The sequence below is a fragment of the Motacilla alba genome, chromosome 15 (genome assembly GCF_015832195.1).
Source record: "Motacilla alba alba isolate MOTALB_02 chromosome 15, Motacilla_alba_V1.0_pri, whole genome shotgun sequence".
NCBI classification, from domain to species: Eukaryota; Metazoa; Chordata; class Aves; order Passeriformes; family Motacillidae; genus Motacilla; species Motacilla alba.
The window spans coordinates 8382555-8409490 of NC_052030.1; the positions used below are offsets into that span (position 1 = coordinate 8382555).

Sequence of the window (26936 nt, forward strand, 5' to 3'; positions counted from 1 at the left end):
TTGTCTGTCCACCACATCCCTTCCTCCTCCTTCCCTGCCCTGATTGCTGAGTTTGGCTCATTTCAGTAAATGTGACAGAGGGAAGAAGGCACCAGTCAATACGGAAAACAGTGATGGGATAGAAGAAAGACTTGCATGGATATCCCATGAGGGAAAAAGCCTTGGTGTCCCAGCTCCTTACCCCTTCTAAGAGCAGCCAAGAAGCTTCAAAACAGGCAGCACAAGCTGTGCTCTTAACCTCTCACAGCACGCACTACCTCTTCCTTTTTTTAACTTACCTATTTTATCTGGAAACACCCATGTATAATTTATCTATTTTATCTTGCTACCAAAAGCAAGGGGAAATCGAAGTGACCCACCAGAGCTGGGAGAGTCAGAGCCTCAGGAGGTCCCGAGCTCTCTCGGCACTGAAATTAGCATCGTCAGAGCTCTCCGGGTGCCAACCACCTGGGGCCTCGCAGAGCCCTGGCCTCTGTCGAGCGGGCAGCAGGACGGCTGCGGAGCGGGGTTTTGGCATGCTTTTGGAGCCAGTTCATGGAATTCTCCGGTCAGCGCCGCTCCTCACCCCGCACTGCGCGGGGCGCCCGGGCGGCGCCGCCTGCAGATGGGGCTCTGGCAACGCGCACCGCCACCTCCCCGCCGTGTCCCGGGGACAGCCACAGCCCTGGCCACACAGGGTCCCCTGCCAGGCAGGCACCGCCGGCACTCCTCCTGCTCCTCCCAGCCCGGGGACACTGCGGGCTGTCCCCTCCGGCTGGCAGAGCGGAATGGCCCCACTGCAGCTGGCTGTCCCCTCCCTGAGCAGCCTGTTCCTGCTCCGCTGTGGCAATGTCACCCAAGCAACTTTCTCATCTTCCTCCCTAAGGCCTGCTTTGAAAAAGGAGGTATTTATTTCAAGAGGATTTGCTTTCAATTCACAGAGAAATAAAATTTATTTTAAATCAATAAAAAAGGCTGCAAGGAAACCTTGTGTTATAAAAGATGCTTCCTTCCAATTGTTTTCTGCTGAAGGGAAGGAAAAAACTGCTACACTGATGTTGAGTGAGTTTAAGGGCTTTGCTCCCCAGCACTAGAAGTTCAGGAGATACCAAATGTTGTAGTTAAAAGCCATTTACATCCATGTTGGGAACTGGTGACATGCTGAACTCAAAGAGCACGCTATTCTGCTCCTCCCCAGCAGTTGTATATTGGGCATTAGCTGGAAACATGAAGAAAAATTGTGCACATTTGGGAACTCAGTTACCCTCTGTCCACGGTAAGAGGAAGCCTGTGTTTGACATATGCTTCAGCCCCTTCTTAGAAATTCACTATTTAACATGTTTTGTAAAAGCGTTCAAACCCCTTGCCAGGTTTCATCTCCCAGGAGAGGGGGTGGTTCTGACTCTATTGTCCCTAAAAAGGCTGTTTTTAGAAAGAAATGTCCCAGGGAAGTTTGCATCCCTGCACTACGTGCGACTCCTCACCCAGGGAATGGCACCCATGCTTAGTGCTACATTTATGGAAATAAATCTAAATAAATCCAACAGCTAGCATTTCTCTGGAGAGCATGAGGTCCTGCCCTGCAGAGCTATGCCAGGGTATTGTCTCCCTGCACAGATCCCTTCCTCTCCTGGAGTGTGAGGTGACCAGGCACAGGGGGCCCCTGCAGAGAAGCCAACATCCAGCTAAACACCAGAGAGCTCAAACGTGCTGTGAAGGAGTTAACTCCTCGTGAAATAAAGCTTTAAAAGAGCTGGAAGCGGAATAATTGATCTTTGTATGGCCTTGGTTCAACACCCACCCACCCGTTTCTGCTTCCTTGATGTCACTGTCACCTCTGATCTTTCAGAGTTGAATGAGTGTTTTTGCTGACGTACTTACCAACAACTAAATATAAAATGCGGGAACAAAGCCAAATGCCCTGGAAGAATTGCTTGGGGTTTTTTTTTCTCCTAGAATCAACAGCAGCATGACATCACAGTCAACATCCAGAAAGTTGTGCAATTTCCACTGGTGCTTCTGAACTGTCCAGGTCCCATGGTCCAGTGCTTTTAGAAGAGACTGTGCATTTCTGTTGTAGAAGTTTTCCCAGCTAGCACTTTCCCCCTATGCTGTGCTGCCTGTGAAAGAGTCCTATGGATTCAGCAGAGAGTTCTCTATCTACACAGGCATGTGACATTTCATTTTGGTTTTCACCTGAACCTTTGAAATTCTTAATGGGCAGCTTCAAAAGAAACCCCTCTCCCTTACCCTCAGCATCAGAAACTTTTACATGTATTATGTACTACTATCCCATGCTGCAGGGAACAAACATACACAAGAGTTTTCTACAAAAGGGAAAAATGTTAAAAACTCTAAAAATCCCCCACAAATCCTCAAAAAACAAAGACCAAAGTGTGCTGAGCAGATAAAAGAAACAGCAGTATTTGTAATTACTTAGCTCTGGTCCGCTTTCCAAGGGCTGCCGTGGGGTCTTGCCCAGGTTGTGCCACCACTTTTTCAGCACACAGAAGTGCAGTTTCTCAGAGTTGCCCCCAGCACTGATGGTGCTGCAGCTCTGCAGGGAGAAAGGATCGACTGTCCCTGCATGTGAGCCAGCATCAACAAGAGCCCAGCGTTTCTAGGCAGGACCGTTCTCACAGAGCAATTCCCTGGGGTGGGAAAGGCAGGGGCCAGAAATAGGGGTTATAAACAGGGCAGAGCAAGAAAAAAACTAATTCCAGCTCACGGTAAATGATGATTTTGAAGTAAGATTTTTTCTTACAAAACCACGACACTGTGCAGTAACTGTGGGCTGATGCTGCATCACACTGGTCCTGGTGAACAGGACTTTCCCTAGTGATGCTCATGGGCAACAAAACCACACAGATTTCAGCAAGTGGAGTTCTGGGAAATGTTTGGTGGAATTATGGTATTTGGATTCTGAAAGTTTACAGCTGTGTGGCTGAAATTTCTGTGGCAAGAATGGAAGGACTGGACTAATTAATTCAGCACCTCTCCCACATCCCAGATGAAGGGCTTGGCTTTTCCTCCTAGAGTATTCCAATCCAGACAGAACAGGGACCTGTCCTGCACCTGAAGTCAGGACCAACACTCTCAGTATCCTCACTGTCCCTTTTGCCATGTCCAGTGACTTTTTGCAAAGCTATGTGGGCAAGAGAATTCTAAGCCAAGTACCTGCTCTGTTCAAAAAACAAAATTGCAATGCATACAAACACAGCAGGAAAATATTTAATCCTAATTAGAAATACCCAAATGTTATCATGATATCACAACTTCAAGTCCCTTTTTGGTTCAGCAACAAGTGGGCTGATTCTGACAGTATAATCCTACAAATACTGAAATATGGGTGGAATTTAAGCATCCAACTGGCAGGGAAGGGGTCTCCTCTCAACTTGTGACAGTTCCTAACCACTGCAGGACGAGAAGACAAGTAATGTGGACAGAGAAACCAGGAACTGCAGCTCCCACCCAGCAACTGGCTTCAACTTGCCCAAATTCACAGGCTTCATGTGAATTCAGGCAAGGTGGCTCTTTTGCCCCGAGCTTCACCTGCTGTGATAAGGAGGCAGAAAATAGCCCTTTTTTTTACCCAAAAGTTGAGGCAGGTAGAATCACACACATTATAAAGGCCTTGCTCAGATGCACCTGAATTTGGATTATAAAGGACTGAAAACAGGCCACTAACAATTCCAAATCAATTTTATTGTCTTAAATCGGTGTTGTACAATTTAAAGCCAAAAAAAAAAGTCACACAAAACACAAATAAAAAATGTTGACAAAGTATCAAGCATTACCTTATAAAGAACATCATCATACGCTCTCACAAACCTGAAGGTATGTGTAATTAGACTGAGGTTTCTTGAGATCTATTAAAGACGCCTGACACAAACGCTGCAACAGCAACAAAGCCATGACAATAGCAGGTGGACTACACTAGCAACTTCAGCAATGGTTGGGGGTTGGTTTTTGGGGTGCTTTCTTTCTTTTTTTTTTTTCCTTTTTTTTGCATACCTTATTGTCTACAAAGCAATAAATATTTTTCACCAAAAAAGTTGGTTTCACGCTACATGCAGTTAGATAAAAAAGAAAGTCACCAAAGTGATGGCAAAATAAATCACTTTTTTTTTTCCTCCCCTACTTTTGGGGTTATTTTGTGTGGATTTTTTTTGTTTGTTTTTTTGTTTGTTTTTTTTCTTTTTTCTTTTTTTTTTAATTCAAGCACAGTGGCTAAGTTTCAAGTATTGAGAGAAAAAAACATATATATACACATTTGTGTTTGTGTGTGTATCTCTACCCATGCACACACATACACACACACACAGCCTTGCATGTATATACACAAACACATACATATATATCAGTTGTAGGTCTGTAAACCACAATTTTAAATTTTTTTTGGAGCAATATATACTTGTATACATTGAATGTGGACGATTTTGATACATTCAAGTAATGAAGTACAGCTGGAAGGTTAGTGCTGAGCTTGCCACACACACAGCTCACTGGGGCAGCAGACATGGGTCCGGGCTGGGCCTCTCCGGGGCAGGAGCTCCTGGGGGCTGTGCCCGAGGTCTGGGGTGCAGGGCTCGGTATTGCAGAGTCAGTGCTGGCTTGGTGCTTCCGTGCTGCAGCGTAGCCCTTTGCACAGCTGGCCAAAGCCTTTCAGCAGCAGTCTGGGTCTCCTCGGCATTGCTGTCCACAACAGGCTGGGGAGGTTGGTTGTCTTTGTCTTCTTTTTTTTTTCTCCTTTTTTTCCCAGGCACAAGCACAAGTGGCCACAGAAGCAGCAAACTGTGAGCCAAATACTGAAGCATTTGTGAAAGCTACACTTAAGCTTCCCTGGTCGGGGCAATTGGAAATATTTTCAAATTTCTTTATTGGCACTTCTGCTCTGTGAACAGAAACACCCATGTTGCCAAATGCGGTGCCAGCTCCAAAGCCCATGAAGTTGCTCCTGAAACTCTTGTAAAGTATCACACTGAACGTGCCAATCTTGAGAGGAAAAAAAAGCAATGAGGACTTAACCACCATGTGCAAAATATTTTTAGATCCCCAAAAACTAAGCCTGAGGTTTCGAGTTGCTTTCAAAGATGCTTTTCTGCCCAGCGCTACCACAACACTGCCACGACTCTGGAACGTCACATTCATGCTCTCACAGACGGATGGAAGGCAGGCAGCTCTCCTCTCACACACATGCTCACAGCACCCGAAGCCTCATCCAGAACTCCAGCCACTCGCACCTGCAGTCGCACTTGGCTACAGAGTCTCCTTGAAAGAAATGCTGAACATAAAACTGAACACTAGGGGATTTCTTTATAAAAAAAAAACCAAAAACCCAACAAACAAAAACAAAGCAGCAAGTAACACTTCTTTAAAAATGCGTTTCCAAGTGTGTGGGATCCTAACGCCTGTTCTTCAGCTCTTAAAAAGCATGGAGCTTTGTAATGACTGTCCTTAAAAGAACATTTAAATAAAAAACAAATCTTGGTACTGCCAGACTGCAAGTCAGCTTTGCCTGGTGTGGAGGAGGAACAGCACAGACTCTGCAGTGCTCTTTGCCTCACACTCACGAGATACAGTACAGTTAAATACGTACAGTTACACACAAACCATATCAATATCAATATATATTCACTCTTAGGAATACATATTAATATACGCACACACGTAGTGCAATAAAACAACCAGGAAGCAAGGAAAGGAATAAAAAGAACAGCATTCCTAACAGTCGTGATGTTCCTGGGTTGTTGTGTGATGCAAAGTCAACTTCTCAAAGTTCCCATAGTGTGTAAAGTGCTCCTTTGATTCACAAAGCTAGTGTTTTCAGTTTGGGGGCTCCAGGGAAGGGGTTATGGAGCCAACAGCTGAAAGCAGGACAGTGCTAGTGCTTCCTCCAGATAGGAACGTGCTGACAGGAGAGCTCAACAGCCACGAGTCTTTCACACTGATCCCACTGAGCCGTGGGACCAAGGGAGGAACGGATTCATTTTGGCTTCTTACGAGCACAGGAGTGTGACACTTTCTGTTGCCCTCCTGTTTCCTGCACGGCCCCTTTCCCTGCGTTGTTTGCCCATCCAGGCAGGCAGACAGGGAGCCCACACAGCAGCCATGAGATTTCCAAGCTTCCCAGCAGGCGCACATCCTCTGCCTCACTCAGCGAGTCTGTTGAGGTGGGAGCTACTTCACAACGCCAACTCCCTCCTCTCCAAGCACTCCAAGGCATAAACACAAGGAGAAAGGGCAAAGGAGAGAGTGGAGGGGAGCCTCCAGTTGCCAGGGAGCTTGAAGATGCCTGGCTCTCAGCTGGGAAGGGGAAAGTACACAGACTGGCCTTTATGTCTGAATGACACACTCGGACATCAACTGAAGCCAGCAGTTTCAGCACATCCATTGCCTGCAATGGACACAGCACTGGAATACCCTGTTCTTAAGCAAGAGGGATAGGCAGCAGTCTTATCCTTCAAAGTGCTGGGAAGAAGCAGATTTCTATCCTTCATCCCCTCTGACAACGAGGGAGACTTTTCCACATCAGCTATGTCTTCACCCAGGCCTTTGGGCAGGGAAATATTTGTGCTTGCTGCAGTCACATGTCCCCACAAAGGAATCTGAGTCTGTGGAACAACTTCCCAAAACGTCCAAAAACAGAACAGTGAGCAGTCCATCCTCCAGGTGTCCTACTGCCAGAGTGGTTTCCCACCACAGCACAGGCTGTTGGGGATAAAGCAATCAGCTGGGGTGAGGTGTGTGAAGGACAACACCACTGGAATCAGGCACAGAACCCCGACAGCAGAGCTGACAGCCTGCGCTCGATGCACAGCTTACCTGGGGAAAAAAACAGCACAAGCAATCAGCTTCTCATTTTCCTGCCCATGTAAAGAACACCACTGGAGACTGAACAAAAAAGGGAAAACAGCAGAATTTCAACAAATCTAAGCAGAACTTTGAGAATCATCACCAGGTACCAACGAGGCCAGTGAAGACCTGACCACAAACATCCTGCTGGGAAGGGACAGGTCAGAGAATTGAACAGTGAGAGATCTGACAGTGAAAGCTGGGAGGCAGCAGTTCTGACAGAGATACCAAGAATTTACAAAGGATGACCATCCTTGTGGAAGAATTTATTCACTTCCAGTTATTGGAGCAGCTTTTTCCAGCAGGCAGAATGGCTCAGGGTCTCCAGTGTCATTTGTCGTGGCTTACACTGGGGGAGCCCATCCAGCATTGAAAGCACCAGGTTCTCATCACTGAGCCCAAGAATCTTTCAGAAACGAAATGTTTGGTGGAATTCATGCCTCTCACAGGAATACTCGCTGTGTTTCTAGGTTCATCATTTTACTTTCCAGAAATATGTAATCATAGACCTGAGATCTAAAATGAAACACACACCCACTTCTGCCTATCAGAGAACAGCTCAATCAGGAAGCTGGAACTTGCAGTACCAGGATAACAACTGGGGAAAGAAATCTCTTACATGCATTAACTGTATCTCTGGATCTAAAGATGGGATCTAGGTTTGGTAAGAAACAGTACAGAAACTACTTAGTATTCCCTATTCACTTAGCCCTCCAGTACCACACACCACCTGCCCATTTCCCTTGGTTCTCCTCCAGTGAGCCTCCTGTCAGCTGTGAAAGTTGGTGATAATTAACTGACTGATTGCCTGGGAGCCAGATCCTCTTGTTACCTATCCGAGGGCCCTACCTCTGTGGACAACTAGAGCTGTCCAGGGCTCTGGATGCTGGCCTGAGACAGGCAGTGGGTGGCCAGCCGAGGGGACAGACACATGGTCTGCCAGCTTCGTCACAGGAACACTGCTGGGACTGCTGCAGGTGGGCTGGGATGGCTGTGGTGGAGCAGAGCCCAGCCAAGCCAAGCTCCTGCAGATGATGGTTATTCCCTACCCCTCTTCCCACCACCTGCAGCGAGAGGTGACAAAGGTCATTAAACCCCAGCCACAAGGGCAAGGAAAGTGTGCTCAGAGCAGTGAGTCAGTCCTTTCTCCTCCAGATGGAGAGTAACACCCCTCAGGGGACAGGGTGAGCACTGGAGAGGGGACAGCTCAGAGCAGCAGACTGCCTGGGAGTGGAGGCCCAAGGACAGCACACAGGTCAGAGCTCAGCTTCCACTGCTACAGCAAGCACTTGCTGATGAGAAGAGTTTGTGTCTGCTGCCCTCCCAGCCAGGCTCAGGGCTGGGGAACAGGCAGGTGAGCAGTCCTGCTTCAGAGATGTGCTGGAAGGAGCCCTTGCTGTGCTGAGCAGCCATCTCTGCCCTGCAGCCACTGCAGGCTCAGGCTCCCACGTGCTCTGTGCAGAGGGATGGAAACCAACCCCAGGCCCCTGCTGCTGCCAAACCACTTCCTTCAGCGAGTTCTTTCACACATCCAAAGTTCCAACAAAGTGCTGCCTACTGCTCTGCATGGGAAGCTCTCAAAATGTGGCTCAGAACAGGGACCTGCATTTCTAACAGTTTTTCTGTTGGAAAAGCAGGAGGCCAGGCTGTGAGGAGCTGTAACGAGCCAGGGGATCTCTGCTATGTCCACCAAGATGTAGCCAAAGGAAAAAAGATGGTCTGGGAGCTGAAATTTCTGATCCATGCACCTACAAAGCCCACATGTTCTAGTTGGGGAAATAACAAAAAGTCACCTAATACTCACATTTACTGATGTTTTCTATGTCTCCCTGTTCAGTGATGATGTTCAGGAGCCCCTCCATTAGCAGCAGAGCCTTGTGGTACCTCTGTGCACAGTCCTCTCTGTGGTGGAACATCTCATCCAGGGCTGCCGACTGCACCTGAGAGCAACAACCCAGGGCCAAGAGCTTATTCCCAGAGCAGACCCAGCCTTCCCAGCACAGTCCCCCAGCTGCGTGGACACCCCCCTTGCCCAGCCTGCAGAGGGGAGCATCATGAGGGGAACCAGCTGCTAAGGCCACCAGCAGGAACCATTAATGCCCAACACTGCTCTGTGCTATCCCCAGTCCCAGGCACTGTGGGGTTTTTACCATTTGCACAGCATAGCTGAAGATGAGCTTCTCTGCAGTGATGCTGTTGATCCGATCCATGAGCTTCTGTTTGTCCAAGAAGAACCTCTGCAGTCTCATGTTGAGGCAGTGGCAGGAGGATACACTGGATTTGTAAAGCTCATTTAGCTTCTTCACAACTACAGTAAAAGAAAGCAATACTTTAGAAATAAATTGCTTTTACGCACAATTCTCCCTGTGCCTCCTCATTCCCACATGCAGGACCCCAAAGGATTAACCTGGAGACAACGGGGTTCTGTTAAAGCCAAGAGACTGGCAGGAAAGCCCTGCACCAAAAGGGTCTTTTCCCTTTCCTCTGTCACCTTCACCAATTTTAAGCCTGCACAAGGCAACTCCCACACAAGTCGGTTCACCTGAGGCTGGGTCTATTTTTGTTTCCCCCAGCAGCCACAAGGCAGGAGCAGTTTGCTCTGTGCAGGATGTCTCACACAGCAGCAGCAGATACAGAGCTTCTGCTGCTTGATGGGTGACAACGTGCTGTGAAGGGGTGCATGGCTCACACGTGGGAGCTCTTGGAGTGTGGATGAGCAGCACTGACTAAGCAAGGAAATCTCCTGGGACTCTGCTGCCCCACTAAGGAAGGACACAGATGGCTGTGAAAGGCCATCTCCTCTCCTGAAGCACAGCAGCTCGTGTGGGAAGGTTATGGAATAGGGAATCGGGAATCAGATATGACTCTGAGCAATTAAATAACAATCCACAACTGCAAGGGATGCCACAGGCTGAGTCTCCCTAGCTACATGATCTACACAGAGTACTGAACACAAACTCCCACCAACATCTGATGAGTACTAACTCCTACACACACATTTGAAAATCCCCAAGCTGCATGAAACAGACAAGCCAGCCTTGCCCAATTCCCACACACTGAAGGAGAAACAACACTACAAATCTAGAAGCTGCAAGCTGCTCTGGAAAAAAGCGATTTATTTGGGTTATGACAACTTTCCTGTTAGCTTGAACTTGTGGAAGATGTGTAGCTAAATCTGTTATATTTTGTTCCACATTGCCTGCTACAACATATGTGTGCAATTGATATTTAACTTCCTTTTTTTTACACCCCAGACAAGGCAGCACTTTGCAAAGACAAAGATCTTGGGGTAGGTGGCTGGTGGGTCAAGTATTTCAAGTACTTCCAAAAGCTGCCTCAGTAATATTACAGTGGGATTTCAAAAATTATTTTTTTCTAATCACTGACTCACAGCCAGCTCTCACCACAGCCAGTCAGATGCAAATGTAAAGCTGTAACACCAGCAAAGAAGTGACACTGGCATTACCAGTACTTCACTTCCTGTGTTTTTGTTTCACTTGAAAAATCATCACTGCCAGGACAAGTCTCTATTTGCTGAGTAAGCACTTCCTAGGACATGCACTGTGTAATTAAGCTGAGCTTACATCAAGTACACATTAACACCTAAGACAGAGATATACAAGATACATCCCCCCTTACAATTAGTGCTGAAGAGTCTCACAGGAGCATGAGAACAGCTCTGAGCCATGAGGTCAGTGTGAAGAGAGGAACGTGCTCATGTGAATAAAGAGCCAGCTGCACAAGGGGACAATCACAAATGAGCCTCCCCCACCCTGGCGGGGTTCACACTCACTCCACCCCCTCCATATCCTCTGTGACACTTTTAATAGCTCCATTCCAGGTGAGCCCTTTGCCCCATGAGTGCATAAGCCCCTTACCTTGCTTGACGGTGGAGGAGAGGCACAGCTTGCCAGCTTTGATCTGCTCTATGGCCATCTGCAGCCCTGAGGACAGAAGTTCTGCCACTTTCAGGTACAGCACGAGCTGCTCTGCATAGCTGCAAAGAAAGCAGACAGACCAGTGTGACAGCAGCTCCGTGTCCCCAAGGACTGCGGGTACGCAAGGATGGGTGGGGTGGGAGGCAGCGACAGAAGCCCTGCGAGAGGAGCAGCTCTGCCAGTCCTTACCTCCACTCCCGGCTCAGGAGGCTGATCTGGTCGGCCACCACGCTCTCCTGGAGCTGGTACTCAGATGTCACCGAGCTGCCCATGTCACTGGAGCTGCCCTTCAGAGCAGCGATCTCCATCACGTAGTGCACGAAGGCCAGCGTGAAGCGCAGGCTGCGCAGGATGTCTGTGTGCTCTTGCTGTGGAGGGAATGCCAAGGGGGGGTTACAGGGAAAGCTGCTCACCTGAGCTGTGCCAGCAACCCACTACAGAAACAACACCTCACCCCCAGACCCCCTTACACCTCTGCTTTGGGCCAAACTCAGCCTGGAGCCTGCACTGGTTCCTCTTGCACAGTAACAGCAGCAAACAACAGTCCCAGGCTAGGAATTTCTAGACAGCTCCCTGGAGAAGCTGGTGAGGCTTACTCTAAAATTACAAGCTCCCTTCCCAAGGAGCATCCCAGCTCTGTGGGATTCTTTCAGAAGTCAGCCAGGAAGGGGGAGAGACCATCTGCATCATAAGCCCAGCTCTTGTTCCCACTACAGCAATGCCAGTGTGGATTTCATGAGAGTGAAAACCTCCTACACCAAAAAAACTGCCAAGGAAGTGTCTCCCACCCTACATCCCAGCCTTTATCCCCTCCCAGTTAAGTGCAGTGAGCCTTGGGTGAGGTTCTTTGAGGAGACAGCAAGGACAACCTTTTATCTGCAATTTCTGCCCAGCTGGTGAGGGAAGTGCTCACACCAAGTGCTGTGGTCATTTCAGAGGAGTTTTTCCTCTGCTATTACAGATCAAAGGGGATTATCCCATTTCTGGGAAGCTGCATTGCTTAAGTCACTGCAACCAGTTCTGGGAAGTTAGCATTTGTGGAAAAACTGAATGCCTGTGGGTCTGCAAAGTGAATTGCTGCCTGGGTCAGATGCCAGCTTCATTGTTTGTACTCTCTGTTGAGAAGTGGGTAACCTGGTCTTCAAAGAGTCACTGGCTCAGTTCTCTCAAAGGGGGTAAGGATGTTTTCTACATGAATTTACCAGGAAACCCCCGTGCTCAAGATCTGAGAGCTGCCTTCTTTCCTTCACTGGCTCAGGCACTTGGCTGCTCAGGCAGCTTTGACTATCTGGAACATGAATCTCTCCCTCCCACCACCTTGCTACCTGGACAGTCCAGTATGGTGAGGAAGTGTTATCTCCATCTTCCTCAATTTTCTTTAAAAGCAGAGGAGGAACTTGGAGATTAAGTAATTACCAAGTCACACTAGAAGTTTGTGGCAGAGCAGGAAACTGCTGAGATCTTGCCTCTTATCTCTAACCCACAGGCAGTCCTTCCTCTGCCTACAGTCAGTTTCTGTTAACTGTGCTGGCATTTATGGCCTCATTTGCCATCACAAGTCTTCTGTAGCCATCTCTGTATTGTGTTTTTAGAGCACTGTAGAAGAAACTAAACCCCAGCCTCCAGTATGCCCTGTCTACACCTAAAGAAAAACTTTCACAAAAGACAGAAGAACCACCCATCCAACTGCAACAGCGCTGCTCAAGATAAACAAGGGCACCTAAACAGTGAGACTTCAGTGGCCTGAAAGATGAGCAGAAACCAGAGAACCTGCCAGGTTTGCATTCTGGCCAACTGCACAGAGCATAAAAGGGGCTTGAAATCTGCTGTAAAGGTTTTGTGACATGCAAACAGATTACTATGCTCAGCAGAAACAACAACTGAAGCCAAATGAGTCATTACAGCCAGAGAAGCTGAGTGCTATTCCAAGATCAACTGATAGTTCCTCAGGACACTTCTCTTCAGGCCAGAATCTGAAGTAGTGGCAGCTGGCAGGGCCCCAAACTTCTGTCACCCCACCCAGGTAGGACTGCTCAGTTAAACTGACTGCTATTGTGATCACATCATTGCTGGAAGCCTTTGCCCTGTGGCTTTACAGGTAATGAAGCCAACAAATGCAATCCAATGCAGAACTGACAGAAAAAAATGAGCTCAAAATCTGAAGTAGAAGAGCAAACCCACATCCTTAAAACAATGTGTGCATATCTCTCTTGGTATCTTGGGGTTTTCAGCAACACCAGCAAGTGTCAGACACAAAAAGCCTTCTCCAGTCCCAGACAGCCCAGGGAGGTATCACAAGCAGAGCCAAAAGCGTGACTGAATCTGCCTCCCACCTCCACTGCAAATGGGCAGCCTGACCTACATTTCAAATATATCTCAGCTATAACAGCATTTGCTCTGCTTCAGCCTGCAGAGAAGGGGAGCCTGGCAGCCTTTCAGCTCCACAATCTGGTTCAGCTCTCCTGGTGCAGAACGCGGCGTCCCCCCCGTCCCCAGCAGGAACAGAAGTGTCAGGTTTACTTTGTTTTCAGATCCTTTCAGACCATATCACTGCTGACTCCTCAGGTGCACCAGGCAGGCACCTGACACACTGAGCTACTCATGCTCTCAGGTCAGCCAGTAATACTGCTGAGCCTTTTAAAAAAGGAGAGCTCAAAGCAGGCAGGTTGGCTTCAGAGGCCCCTAATACAGAATGCATTGGATAACTGATCTTCCAAGCTGCAATTTCAACTTTGGGAATGGGGAATTTTAACGCCAGTCATGGGCTGTTACATGGACTAAAGGGCTTGGTGCTAAACATGTCCTGGGCTTTCTGAACACTTCACTAGCCTTGCTCTCTTGGAACTTGCTGTATTGTTTGCTCCACCTTTGGAAGCAAAGCATGGATTTGCTTTATTTTTATGCCCCTGTCCTTTGCCCCTGGGATATACCATACCCACCTCCATGAGGGTCTCTTCTGGCAGCTCTGGTGCCTCAAATGTAACAGTACCTTCCAGGTTGGCAGTGATGGGATCAGCAAAAGTGTACCGGAGACTCGAGGGGCCCTCCAGAGCCTCCCCAGCAGCTCCCACTGCCAAGTGCCTCCCACTGAAGGAGCCTCCAGAACTGAGAGAGCTGGAAGACCCCACTGTGAAGAAAAACAGACAAAGGAATTAACTGGAGGTATTAACAGCAGGTCAGGTAGACATTCCTCATGTAGAAGATAGAATTCTGTAGGATTCAGGATCCTGGATCTGACAGGAGCCAGCAAGAGGTACTTGGGAGGAAGATGCAAGGACTCTGGATGCAGAACAACCACTCCCCACCATAGCTCCTCAGTGACTCAGAGCAGCTGACAAGCTCAGGCAGATTTAAGAACGACGATCCTTTACAGAGACAATTCAGAAGAAATTCTTTACCCTTTTTTTGGCTAAACCCTTTCTGAATCCTGCCACAATATCTCAGGCTGATCTTTATCATACACTGTCATAGCCAACTTCCCCACCATGGAGCAGCACAGTTTGAACCCTGGCTCCCTGCCTTTTTGCTATTGCTGTCACTGAATGAGCACGCTGATAAGTGATGGTTCTAGAACATCCTGTATGCAAGCCAGGAGAGTTTTCCATTAAATGCCCTGCACTTTTGCCTTCCCCTCTTTATAAATAAGAGGCTGGGCAGAGAATGAGTGACCAGCTGAGTCAAGACCCTAACCCCAGGGTTCTGGAGACCCTGTAGGTATGGTGTCCATCAGATAATTCCCTCACCATCAGCTTTTCCCCTTCATGACCACTGAATCCACCCTAGGAGCACAAAGGAGATTTTGTCTCACAATACATTCACGACTTCCAGAGGCTTTCCCACCCCTGGCACACTGCCACAGAGGGAAACATTCTGTCTGATGGGGGATGCCAATACCAGCTCCAACATTCTGCTAATTCTACCCAGGTGGTATTCTCCACTCTCACTGGTCCTTTGGAGGAAGATGTTTCTCTTCTAACCACAGGTTTAAATTACTGCCCTACCCTGCCTTCAAAAGGTTCAGCAATATAATAATGCACAATTGATCTGCAGAGAGGCACAGCCTCTTTTCCTCCCAAAAGCTCTCTCCATGTTGGCAGCAATGCTTCAAAGCCAAGAGGATCATCAAAGACAGGCAGAGTATTTCCAGTTCTCTCAAGAGTCAGGAGAGGAGAGGACCTACAACATCACATTCAGGGTGCCCTGTAATTCCAAGAAGCTGTTTGCAGAAATTGTTAGGATGATTCACAGAAAGGCTCTGCCTTTAGTACTGTCCTTACTCATGGCTTGTGCAAGCACTTGGGGTGAAACATTTCAGCTTGCAAATTTCCCCTTTCCACCATTAACTTTGTGCATTAACTATAACATGAGGAGTTCCTGCACAGGCCTAATAAACAAAGCTTGTCCTGCAGCATTGCTTTGGTCACCCTGACCTAACACTGTGTGTGTGCCGCAGGTTCACTTTCAACAGCCTCCTATCTGACATCCTGACTGTTGGGCAGACCCTTGAGTACCTGAGTATCAACCTGCTAAAATCTGGTGCTTGGATCTGTTTCCAGATGGCTATTACCCCTGAAAAGCAGCACAGGAAGTCTGAATCCTCTATCCATCACATTCAACAGCAGCTGGAGGCTGCAGCCAGGACAGTAACCCCACTGTGCTACAGGCCCCTCACAAAGTTTTAAAGAGTCTTAAAGCTCACTCTCCAAATAAATGAGACAAAGAAAGAATTGTGATTCCAATCTGCCAGGCAATCAAAGACATGAGTGGTTTTAGTTAGGATGGAAATGCAAGTTATACACAGGAACTAAGCCCACATGTACCCCATCCCAGTCAAGCAGCTTATTCATGGTCACATCCAACAGAGTCAAGGACATTCAGATGAGGAACAGCCAAGAAAAAAACCAAACAAGCCAAATATGCAAATCAAAATGTGTCCAAACATTTTCTTAAACTGAACATAGACTCCAGCTCCCAGACACTGTATCCCAAAAGGGCCAATCACCACAGCCTCAACTGCTGGCTGATGAGGCCACAGCACTGGTGTCTTCCAAGGAGTATCCGCCAAGCAGGAGTGCATCTCCCCATCTCCTACCTAAGCAGCTCAGAGCATAAGTAACACCTCTAACAGTTTTGCACACAGAGCCCTCCTGGCCCTTTCCCAACAGTCCTTGTGCACTGAAATTGTTGGGCACAGACAGTCACGCTCATCTTTTATAGCTCATCCAAAACCCACAGGGAGAACAGTCAGAACACAACACAATCTTTACATTTGTTGACCTCTCAGCAACAGTGGTTCTGTGAACAGCTGCAGCATTATTCCTGAAGCAGAGAGCAGTAAAGTAAAAGTCTGCCTGTCTCTTACAGTACTGGAAAACCTCTCTCTGGCACTAATGCCAGTGCAAACAGTTAGCAGCAACAACTGGGGTTGGCAGGAGCCAGCACTAGAACCTCAAAGATGCTGGGACCAGCTGAGCTCTTACAGATTGCTCTGAGGAGCCTTCTGCCATCACCAGTGCCCTGCAGCAAGGAGCACAACACATCTCTCTGCCCCCAGGCATTCCCACTGGAACAGGCAGGTAGGTATCGGCCCTTTACCTGAAAACATCCTGGTCCTCGTGGTCTGTGGGGGGGTTGTTCCACTGGGAGGGGATCCGACAGTAAAAATCACTGGGGATGGGCTGGCAGAGCCCCCAGCCCGGGCACCAGAGTGCAGGGTCCCTCCGTAAGCACCTGAGGGAGCTGGGGAGACAGTTGAAAGGTGCAGACCGGCATTACAGGAAGGTTACTCAGAGCACGGGTGCCCCGCCCAGCGGGTGTGTTCCTGCAGACTCTCCTGGCACACAGTGGGTACCAGCACAGGCCAGTGAGGCACTCCCAGCACCACGGGCCCCAGGACAGAGCCTGGGCAGTGCCAGCCACTGCTGCAGCTGCTCTCCCTCCTCGCTGCCTGGCCTGCACGCCCAGAACACCCACCCCTGCAGAGCCATTCACACTCGAGCCGCCTGGCACCAAGCCACCACTTCCACAGGTTATCACACTCAGAAGGGGCCAGAAGAGGAAGCCCTGCCTACAAAAATCACACCACTATCCAGCAGTTACACAGCAGACACAGCCCACAGAGCAGGGGAAAGCAAACACCACTGCACTCCTCACACATGGCGCTTCCTGTGCCAAGAGCCACCGGCAAAGCAGCCTCCCATCTGCAGGAGGGGTGCAGGCAAACCCCAGCCCAGGACATCCTGCCAGATCTGCCTGGCCTCCCCACCTACCTGCAATTTCCATTGGCTTCTCATTGTTCAGGCTGTCACTGCTGCCAGCTTCTGAGATCTGTGCCCCAAAGGCTGCCTTGAGGAGAAGGTCAGTGAGCCTGCCTGTGCTCAGAGATCTGAAAAGAGTACATACAACACGATGCTGAAAGTCAACAGGTGCAAGGTGTCAGCTAACTTCACTTCTTTGTGCTATTCCTGGTCCACAGCCACTTAACGCTACACAGTAAACAGTCTGGAGCTGAAAAAAACACTCTTTCAACAGAGCATCTGAAGCACCTCCTGCTACTTGTAGAAAGCACAAAACTGTCATGACTAACTGCAGTAATGCAAGTCTTTACTATGTTAATGCAACACAATTTGTTTTTGTTGAAAAGAATGGAAATTAGTATCAGAGGACTCCTCCAGAACACTGGGGAAAGCTGCAGTGTGCAGAGAGGCACGTAAGAAAAAACTTCACAGCAGCACCTGAGTGACTTTTTATCCTGCAATGCTCATGACAGCCAGCACGTGGCTTTCCAACAGATCTCTCTTCTGAAGATCTGTGCCACTGTTTGATGGAGGAGACACACACAGAACAGCTTCTCCTCCATGACAAGCCTCACAGAGAGCAAGCCAAGCATCTGAGCAATTGCTTGTCTGGTAACAAAGTCCTGCATCCCCACCTGATGAAACTCTGTACACTAAACATGGCGTGAAGCTGCAGACAATCTTTCGTTTTTAAAAATACAGGCCATGGCCTGTCCCTTTAGAGGAAGACTTTTAAAGTCTGCACCATACCTGTTTGCAATCCAAAGGGGCTAGCAGATAACTAGACAATGTTTACAGATGCCTCACTACAACTTCAGCATCAGCTGGGGTTTGAAAATTGCCCCATCTGTCCTGTACTGAGGAGTGAAGCATCACTGTATGAAGCAGACTGCAGCTCACCTGCCCTTGATCTCTTCCACAGGCCTCAGTCCCAACCCAGTCTGCTGGCAGTGGAAATGACCCATCTCCTTCAGATCTGGCAAGGTCTTGTTCCTTGTTGGAGTCATCATGACCCCCTGATGGGCCAACAGGGTGAGGAGATTCTGGGAACTTGGGGTTTTGGGAAACTCAAATGGGGACACAGCCTAAGAAGAATAAAAAGAACAGAGATCTGTATTTAAAATGAAGGAGGAAGGTTCCTCTTGGTCCCCATTTGTTTATCAAAATTAAACTGTTTAACAACCTGCCTGAAATAAGGATAGAAATCCCACCCTGAACAGTTACTTGTCCCTAATCCTAGAAAGGCTAAAACAAAAGGACAACAAACTGCTGAGAATTTTGCAAGCAGAGGAAATGCTGTCACAGTGCCTGCTCCCCATGAGGCACAGGGCTGTCACTGCTGGGGATTCCTCCTGGACACACACTTGTGTCACAGCTGGGTCACCATGTCCCCACCAGCCAGTCACTCCGGCCATTGGGGCAGCTCCTTCCCCTGCCTGCTCCCAAGCCCAGGCTCTGCTGAGCTGCTAAGAGCTGCTGCCAGGGCAGAGCTGCCCAAGGGAAGTAGGACACCACCTCATTTCACACAGATCACTGCACAGCCCTCACAGGATAGGAGCAAGTGCTGATAAATCCAGGTCAGAGTTATCTGCTCCTGCAGCAGCTCATCCCCAAATCACCCAGAAGATCAAGCTGGGAGAGGCCCAACAGCAGACTCCTGGGCACACCTTTGTAGGGGAGCCCATTATTGTTGGCAAAGGGCTTCTCTGCATGAACTCGGAGAGCTTTGGTGAGGATCGGAGCTGCCGGCAGTGCTGCAAGCCATGGATCTGCAGAGGCTGGCTGCCTGGGGTATGACCAAAGTGAGCAACAAGAGGATCAGAGTGCTGCTTGGTTATCTTCTGCCTGCAGGAATGCAAATCCGACAGGTTGGGAGCACTGTGGAGCCGGGAGCCCATCCCTCGAGGAGACTGTTCGGGTGCCAAAGAACCTGGAGGGCACAGAGTGACAAACCACATCACTGCCTGCTCCTAACGCAGAGAGACAGCCTGATCCCAGGATCTACAGCTCAAACAGCTGCAGATCAAAACCTTCTATGGCTAAGCACAGTACTGAGCAGAGCCACAGCACTGCCAGGCCTGGTCATTTTTGAGTCTGGGAAGATGAAATATGAACAACAGGGAAATAAAAGTGCAGCTTCTTTCTTTCATTGGTGCCCACTCGGAGACACAAACCCTGACTGTCAGAGCTCAACAGCAAGGAAACTACACATCAAGCAGGGCTCTTGGCAGAGGAGGTGTTAGAAGTTTTGAGATGCTTTTCCTTCACTCAATCCATTGGCTTCCGAGTCCCAAATTTGAGCTTTTGCGACACTGGGTCTGTCAGCACTGGAAGATGCTGGCTGACAGGATGTGAGTGGAACAACCCCAACTCCCACCAGCACACAGAGATCCTGGCTGGCCAAACCTCCAGAGAAGCTGCTGAAGCAACCAGCCCAACCTAGAATGCCCTGAGACTACAGTTCTGGGTTTATCCATGGGAATAATGAAGGAAGGCAAGGACTGACGCACCAGCAGCAGGAACACGGCTTCTCACTTCTGCTCCAAGAGAAGATGGGATAACAGTCTGGCTGGGCTGCTCTGGGATTGTTCCAACTGTGAGGGAATTAAATAAAAAAGAAGTTAATTCAGTATTAAGTTTTCATAGGCAAGAACAGCACTATGCACAACCTGTTTACAGAAAGATGCCAGTTATCTCTTCCATCTTCTCAGCCCTAGCTGTGTGGTGAAAAATCATCAACTCCTGTAAAAGGAGGTAAAAAACTCTGCCTGGTATTAATTTAGCAAGTTTTAGTCTGACTTTGCAGTGCTATTAGTTCAGAGGAATAGAATATGAATATTCTGTATTTCCCTATAAGCAGAGACTAAAAAATACAGGATCAGAGACACCGGGGGTATAGAACAGCTCATTATATCAGCCTGTTCTTTTACAGAAAACAGAAAATTGCATCCATTGCACACTGGGGTTTCTCTTGTCCCTTTCCACTTGAATTGCTTGTCAGCATCGAGATCAGGCTACCAGATATTCAGCCAAAACTTTTCAGTCTGGAAGTTCAAGCCCTTTCAACGCTGGTCAGAAGTTTGCTTTGATGATAATTGGCCTACATTTGCTCTTACCCCAACCCGAGCCAGTAAAAAGATACTTTGCACTTACAGATGCCCTCTTCTGAGGGCAGCAAAATGTTTGCTGCAGGCACCAAAGCAAAGCTTGCCTCTCCTGGGGCTAACAGGTATTTTTCTCTCCATTTTACTGAGGTCAAAACACTTGTCAAATCATCTGTGGAGAAGAACCACAGGGGAACACAACAATCTGAACTCTCTACTACCTGGCAGCTACAGGTGGTCAAAACCCCCCTCTTTACAGGAAAGAGGCAGATGATTTTATTAGGACAGCAATGTGCCAGCTTCCATCTTACCTTGCGGTGATGGCATAAACGGCTTGGCACCACCAAAGGAGAGCTTTTTAGTGCTGGGCATGGATCCATGCTCTCCAGGATAAGGAGGGGAAGCACCAGTTTTGGGAAAACCAAGAGGACTTGTACTGCTGGACCTCCGGACCGTACCAGACCTTACAGGAAACAAGAGCAGCACACAGGTCACTCCAGGGGCCAGGCCAGAAGAGGAGGGAGAACAGCATCACACAACACACACACAGTTACTCCCACAAAAGCAGAGCTTCATGGCTGTTTATCCTGGATCAAAATCCCACTGTTCTAGGACTACACCAAAACAGATCAAGATCCTTTCTCTCAAGAGTTTCAATTCAAATAAATGAAAAGAACAGTCAAGGTTAGCTTAGCTGTAAACAGGACACTCATCTTTCAGAGACACTTCAGGTGCTTGCAGGTATCTACATCAATCCTGAACAGGACAGTTTCCTATCTTGCCATGTCCAAGATGTTGATTGTAGGCAGTGTCTCCAGAATGCCCTGAGAGGGCTTTATTCACGTGTGCCTCCTGTGCTGAGCCACTTGCCCTTCAGTCAGAGCAGCCTTTAGGCAGAAAGCTCTGTGCTCAATGCTGAGGTAAAGTGTGCCAAGGCACTGCTCCGCAGCAGAGCTTGGACTCAAATCAGGAGCTACAGAGCAAAACACAACAGTGTGTGGCTGTCAGATCCAAAACACTTCACAGCTACCCAGAGGAATTTGGGGTTTTGGGCTGGACAGTCAGAATTGCCTGTCTAAACACCTTCAACTCCTTGTGAAGGCTCAACTTAGGGAGTTAAAATTAATTTGTAAAGCCCACACATGCAGGAATCTTGAGCATTAGCCAGTGCTAAAATGAAACAGAAGAGGAAACTAGTGGGAAAGTGAGTACATCCACACTATCAGTCTGAAGAGAGACAGGATTACTGCATATCAATTAATTATTTCTCAATATGTTAATCTTTTCACCGCCATTAAGAACACACATCCTAAATTGCAATGCCATTCTGCCTCTGCAGGCCCCTTCACCAAGATTGCCATTATGCTCCTCGATATGAGAACACAGTCTTTTTATCAAATCCTTCATTCTATTCTCAATTTTAAAACATTTTTTCTCTTGTAACAAGAACATTAGTCTCAACCAGTAGGTGGTTTCCTGGACAGGAATCAATGACTGCTGAAAAAAAAACCCTCCTTGCTGGAGCCACTGAAAGATGCTGTCACTAAGGTATCCTGCCTCCTCTGCCAGGGATGCTACATTTAACTGCCCTGATGTATCTGAACAGAAGGAACAAAGGATGTGGGTTTCAGCAGTGCCAGGACTGGCAGAATCATCCTGATGAACTGTCAGTAAATCTACTCAACAACACTTCTAGGTGTGTATTTTACTTTAGGGCATATTTCAGAAAATAAACACATTTTAAAAAATAAATCTATTTCAGTAGTTGAGATAGTTGGGTAGTTGATCTGCCAACCTCCCTGCCCCTACTCAATGTGTTACCACATTCTGCACCCAAGTAAATCCATGCTATAATTACATGCTTGGAAAAAAGGAAATACTTGAAAATTTTAACCTAAAAATCACTTCTCTTCAGGTTGCTCCAGATTCAGAGGCTAATCTTCATCAAGTGCCTGGCCCTGAAGCAAAATGAATTTCCAAAGAGAAAGGTGAGAAGACACCTAGATATTCAGTGGCAGAAAGTATTGCCCTACCATGTTTTTTGTTCTCCAGACCATGAGCCATGCAGCAGGCTGAATTTTATCTATCAGGAACTTGCAGAACAAAAACCACCAGGTGACTGCTGCTGCTGGAAGATGTGGAATGTCAAATGTCACCCTGTGAGAGCCGGGGTAAGCCAGCAGAGGAGCAGGACAGGTGATGTGGCCAGAGGCACACACACCTAACTAGCAGCTCAGCAAGCCACACATCTGTCCACAACCACAGCAGTGACACAGGCACACAGCAGCCAGTCAGGTGACAGGGGGACATTTCTCAGCCACCAGAGTATACGTCAAGGTTTGCAGTCAAATGACTCAGCAAACATGACTCAGCACCAATGGCCTGTTTGATACACCTGATGAAAAAGTGGAATCACACACTAAATGCCTGGTGGAGTTTTCTCCTGCCATTCCTGAAGGGTGTCTACTGAACCTGCTGATTAGAGGAAGTGATGGCCAGAGATAAGTATGGCTTCCTGGGGCAGAAAAAACATGACGCCAGAGATGCTGAGAAGATGCTAAAAGCAGCCTGTGAGTCACCCTGATTGGGCCCATTCCTCGAGTTCCTGTGCAGGGACATGCCACTCTCAGCATTACACAGAGGTGACTACAAGGAGCAAAACATGGCAGTTTGCTCCCTGGCTGTAGCTGTGGGCTGTGAGCCTCAGCTCAGCAGCCCATCACCAGCTCTGGGGCTGGCACAGCACCTTCTCCAGGGCTCTCTCTTGATACCTCACAGGGATAATCAGGACTCTTGTGAGGTCCACAACCAACAGCATCCACAAGTTTTGCTGTCAAAAACACAAGGCACGTAGGAAACAGGACAGAGTTTACCACAAAACCTGCCACACACTTAAAAAAGTTAACATAAAGCAGTATTAAAGTTACAGTGGCACAGACCAAGCCTTCTGCTAATCCCTATCCTTGATCAGTATCAGCATATCGTGTCTCTGCTTCTGGTCCACTTCAAATAAGCCTCATCCTGAATTAGGCTGGCTGAAGCCCAAACTTAGGCTGATGTAGGTATTACCCTACTTTCGAAATCTAAACTTTAACTAATCCAGACACCAACACAACTCATCCTAGAAATGGCATGACACCTCCTAGACACTTCTATTCGAATGCCCCTGTTGCACAAGCTCCTTAAGATCCTGTGTTGATCTCCTTCCTATCAGTCCATGACCTGGGCTGCTGCTGCTAGCCAGCAATCATATGTGAGACAGAAGCCCTACATGTCTTGGATGTACCAGGCATTACCTCTGCACCCAGGTCAGCTGTCTGCTGCAGACTTGGCGTCAGGGTCTTCCTGACAGCCTTCAGAAAACATGCACTGCCTCATGGGCTTAAATTGCTCATGATTTACTCAGTCCTGGCTGCATAACCACATTAAAATGCAACTCGTGCACAACACATCATCCATGGCATGACTGGCTACAGGAACCAATTAAGGTAAAGTCAGGTAGGTTCTGTAGCCCCATCCATTTTAGTTGTTTATCTCAAATTTTCCTTTTATAAAGGCAGCTGCCAGATGGATGGTTCTCTCTGCCTGGACACTTGGATACCCAATCCATAGATGGCATGGGAAAAGCTGTGAGACTCAAAGTGGCTCAGCCTTCACTCTGAGCTGACAGAAGCTTTCTCACATAAAAGCACACAGGCAAAATTGACAGTGCTAACAAATAAATCTCAACACCACCACAAGAAACACCTCAAAACACACCCCTACAGCGAGGGGGAGAGCCCAACACACAGGGAAATTTACAGAGGTACAGGAAGCACAGTGTAAAGCAGTTTGTTTACAGACCCCCTGGTCCCAGCCCCGCACTTACCTGGGAGAGGAGCATGGATTGGGAGACTGCAGGTTCTGCTCGATCCGACGGTAGTTGTGGATCTGTGTGGGGACTGGGATGGGCACGGAGTGGCCGTACTTGCTACTGGAAAACTGCCCTGGCCGGCTGTGGAAAGGAGACACACAGAGACAACCTCCTGTAAGGGCTGGGCCTTCCACCAGCTAATTGGAGATTTTATCTTCATGAAGCAACTGCACGCAGGGAGCGTCCCCTGGGCTGCTCTGGGGCTGTGGGCTTGCAGCGGGAGGTGGTTCAAAGTCATATCAAAGGGAAGTGGCACCACAGATCTCCTGAAAACAGGCACCTTTCCTCCAGCACCATTCCCACCCACAGCCTGATGTTCAAACCTACACCCGAGCACACCACTCCCTCCAGGAAAACCAGAGCCCTGCTATTTCAGGCCACGGCTGGCCCAGTTTCCAACAGCTCAGATCCACAGCCAAGCAGAGAGCACTGAGCAGGGGCTGAACGTCCCTGGCTCACAAAGGACACCAGCACAGACTTTGCTGACAAGAGCTGCTTGGGGCTGACTCATGCACAGGCACTGCTGCAGCCACGGCATCCCCATGGAAGTCTCACACCACAGAGGGAATGTAGTGGTGTGGATCAGAGTACTGGCAAGTTAACTACAGGGTGGAGAAGGCAATTCAGGAGAAAATAAATCTGAGGGATGGCAGCTGGTATCTCTATACCCATCAAGGACAAGATAGAATACCACACACACAAAATCCATTGAGACAAATCCATTCTGCAAATTTCAGGCTCCTTCCATCCAAGCAGGTTAATTGGCTCGTGTCTGATAGCTGTTCCCCCAGGTTACTCTTGGCCTGTCCACCAGGCTACACATGAACCATGCTGTACAAAACCCATGCAAATACCACATTTAACTAAGTAGCTGCCTAAAGTCTTTTCCCAAAGGCCCCAGAATTTTAGGATTAATTGCCATGGCAAAGCTATTTACAACTGCCAACACCAATTGCAGGGATGTTGAACAATTACAGGAAGATCTTATTGGTAATGAAGGCTTCTGCAGTCTCCCTCGTTGTCAAGCAAGGACACACACCTGGGTCTGCCCCTGACAAGATGGAAGCATCACTCCTTGGGTTCTAGCACGTGGAATGGAAATATTTTACATGACATGAAAGGATATACTTAACTCAGCAAGAACACACGTGTATTCAGGGAAGAAAGAAGAGTTTGTGATTTACTTGGTAGTTCAAAGCATCCCATTACCAGAATTAATGTTTTGAGGAAAGTCATAGCATCCTGTGGTTTATGGTGACAGCACTGAACAAAGGTGATCTGCAGTGAAGTGTCTGCAGATCTCCACACAGTGCATGTGAAGACACTTCTCCATCACAGGAGAGTGAAATAACTGGAAGAGATCTTCCATCAAGGCTGAATGATCAAACGATTCTGATCTTTTCATTCCTCTCTCAACTTTAAAAAGTTCCATATATTCTTCCTTGTGTGCACTTATTTCTTCCACCAAGAAAACAGACTCTTAATTTCCTATTCATCCCCGAAAGCCAGCGTGCATGCCTTGACTCTTCACTGACACACAAAAAAAAAGGGCATTCAAGGTTTCCAGTAGCTCAACAAAAAGGTGAGGCTTTGATGTATCTGCTTTCTATGAGTATAAAACATAGTGTTGTGACAGACATAAAAAACACAAAGCTTTAGCAAGAAATCTGAAGGTTCACGTGAAACCTTGTGCTCACTTTGAACATACATTTCAAATGCTATCTTCTCTATCTGGTCAAAATTCTTTATCAGAAAATAAGTTCTTGGGTAAAAGGATTCTCCCTCTCCCCAAGAGTTATATCAAGTTCTTATTTCCTTCACATGGTGCAAGTTGCAAAGGAAATTATCCAAATGAGGGGACATACACTGAACCTGCTAAATGGCCTCAAGCCCTAAAGAATGCAATTGACCATAAACCTGCAAAGTCCAAGAGATAAAGCTGGGACAGGGAGTTTAACTACTTGGTAGTAATTAAAAGCACTTTGAAAATGGTATTAAATCTAGTGCTGTGGGGTACATCCAAGGAATTACCTTTTATTAGACTTACTAAGCATCTTCAAGGAAGTGTTAAAAAAATAATTAAAAAAAAAAGGATCAACTATTGACATGTTTTTATTCTGCCCAGGTCTTAATCTCTTAATTAAGAGCAAGGAGAGTTGTCAGTGTACCATGACATCCTGTGGAAAATCCACTGCTGGCCACTGTGAAACAGCCCTTGCTTTCTGTCCCAGATGGACTGCAGCCAGCACTGCTTGCTAGCCTGGAGCCACATGGAAGGGAGAGTGCTGCTTCCAAGTGAGCAGGCAGAGGGAAAACCAGGAGCCCTCTGCACCAGTGGAGCCAAGTGCTGAACCAACAGGTCTCATGCCATCTACAGGGAAGGGCACTGAAACCCAGTGAGGGCACACCTGGGTGGCACCACTTCTGAGCGCTTTCAGGGGACAGAGCAAAGAGCATGCTTTATCCTCTGCTCCAATCTTTCATTACTGATGTCTTACTCCCCATCCCAAACAGCACAGAAATGAGCTTTCCAGTGTTACTTCAAGGCAGACAGAAAAGTGGGAAGTAGCACTAGAGGGTTTGGCATCTGCTCCACAGAAGCTGCTGGGAAGGAGTAGGAAAGACAGTGAGAGTGAAAGCATGTTTAGATCAAAGCCTCTGGCATTGACTGGCACCCTGGGATCCACTAGAAAATGATGAGGCCAGTTTGGTGAACAGTGAGAATTGGGCAGCATTTGTGGTCAACTTCCCTGAATTTCTCCTCACCGCTGCCCAGAAGCAGGGCCAAATCCTTTAACAGAGACTGATCTCCAGAATGCAAAGGAATCAGTTAAGGAATAAGCTGTTAAAA

At 47.9% G+C, this 26936-nt stretch overlaps 1 protein-coding gene across 3 annotated transcripts in view; it reads right to left on the reverse strand.

Annotated features, from left to right (window-relative positions):
* Positions 1 to 3663: 3663 nt before the first annotated feature.
* The window catches only part of ULK1 (unc-51 like autophagy activating kinase 1), a 76259-nt gene continuing 52986 nt past the window's right edge, over positions 3664 to 26936 (reverse strand). For 2 of the 3 annotated variants that reach the window (XM_038151963.1, XM_038151962.1), the window contains exons 17-29: positions 24041 to 24166; positions 20484 to 20635; positions 19579 to 19662; positions 18736 to 18998; positions 17969 to 18153; positions 17042 to 17157; positions 16368 to 16511; positions 13712 to 13899; positions 10962 to 11140; positions 10713 to 10831; positions 8985 to 9142; positions 8639 to 8774; positions 3664 to 6804 (exon numbers count right to left, since the gene is read on the reverse strand). In XM_038151963.1, coding sequence (XP_038007891.1) covers positions 6749 to 6804; positions 8639 to 8774; positions 8985 to 9142; positions 10713 to 10831; positions 10962 to 11140; positions 13712 to 13899; positions 16368 to 16511; positions 17042 to 17157; positions 17969 to 18153; positions 18736 to 18998; positions 19579 to 19662; positions 20484 to 20635; positions 24041 to 24166 — 1906 coding nt within the window. In that variant the 3' untranslated portion in view covers positions 3664 to 6748. The remainder of the gene's footprint in view (positions 6805 to 8638; positions 8775 to 8984; positions 9143 to 10712; positions 10832 to 10961; positions 11141 to 13711; positions 13900 to 16367; positions 16512 to 17041; positions 17158 to 17968; positions 18154 to 18735; positions 18999 to 19578; positions 19663 to 20483; positions 20636 to 24040; positions 24167 to 26936) is intronic. The other variant, XM_038151964.1, reaches the window with a different exon arrangement.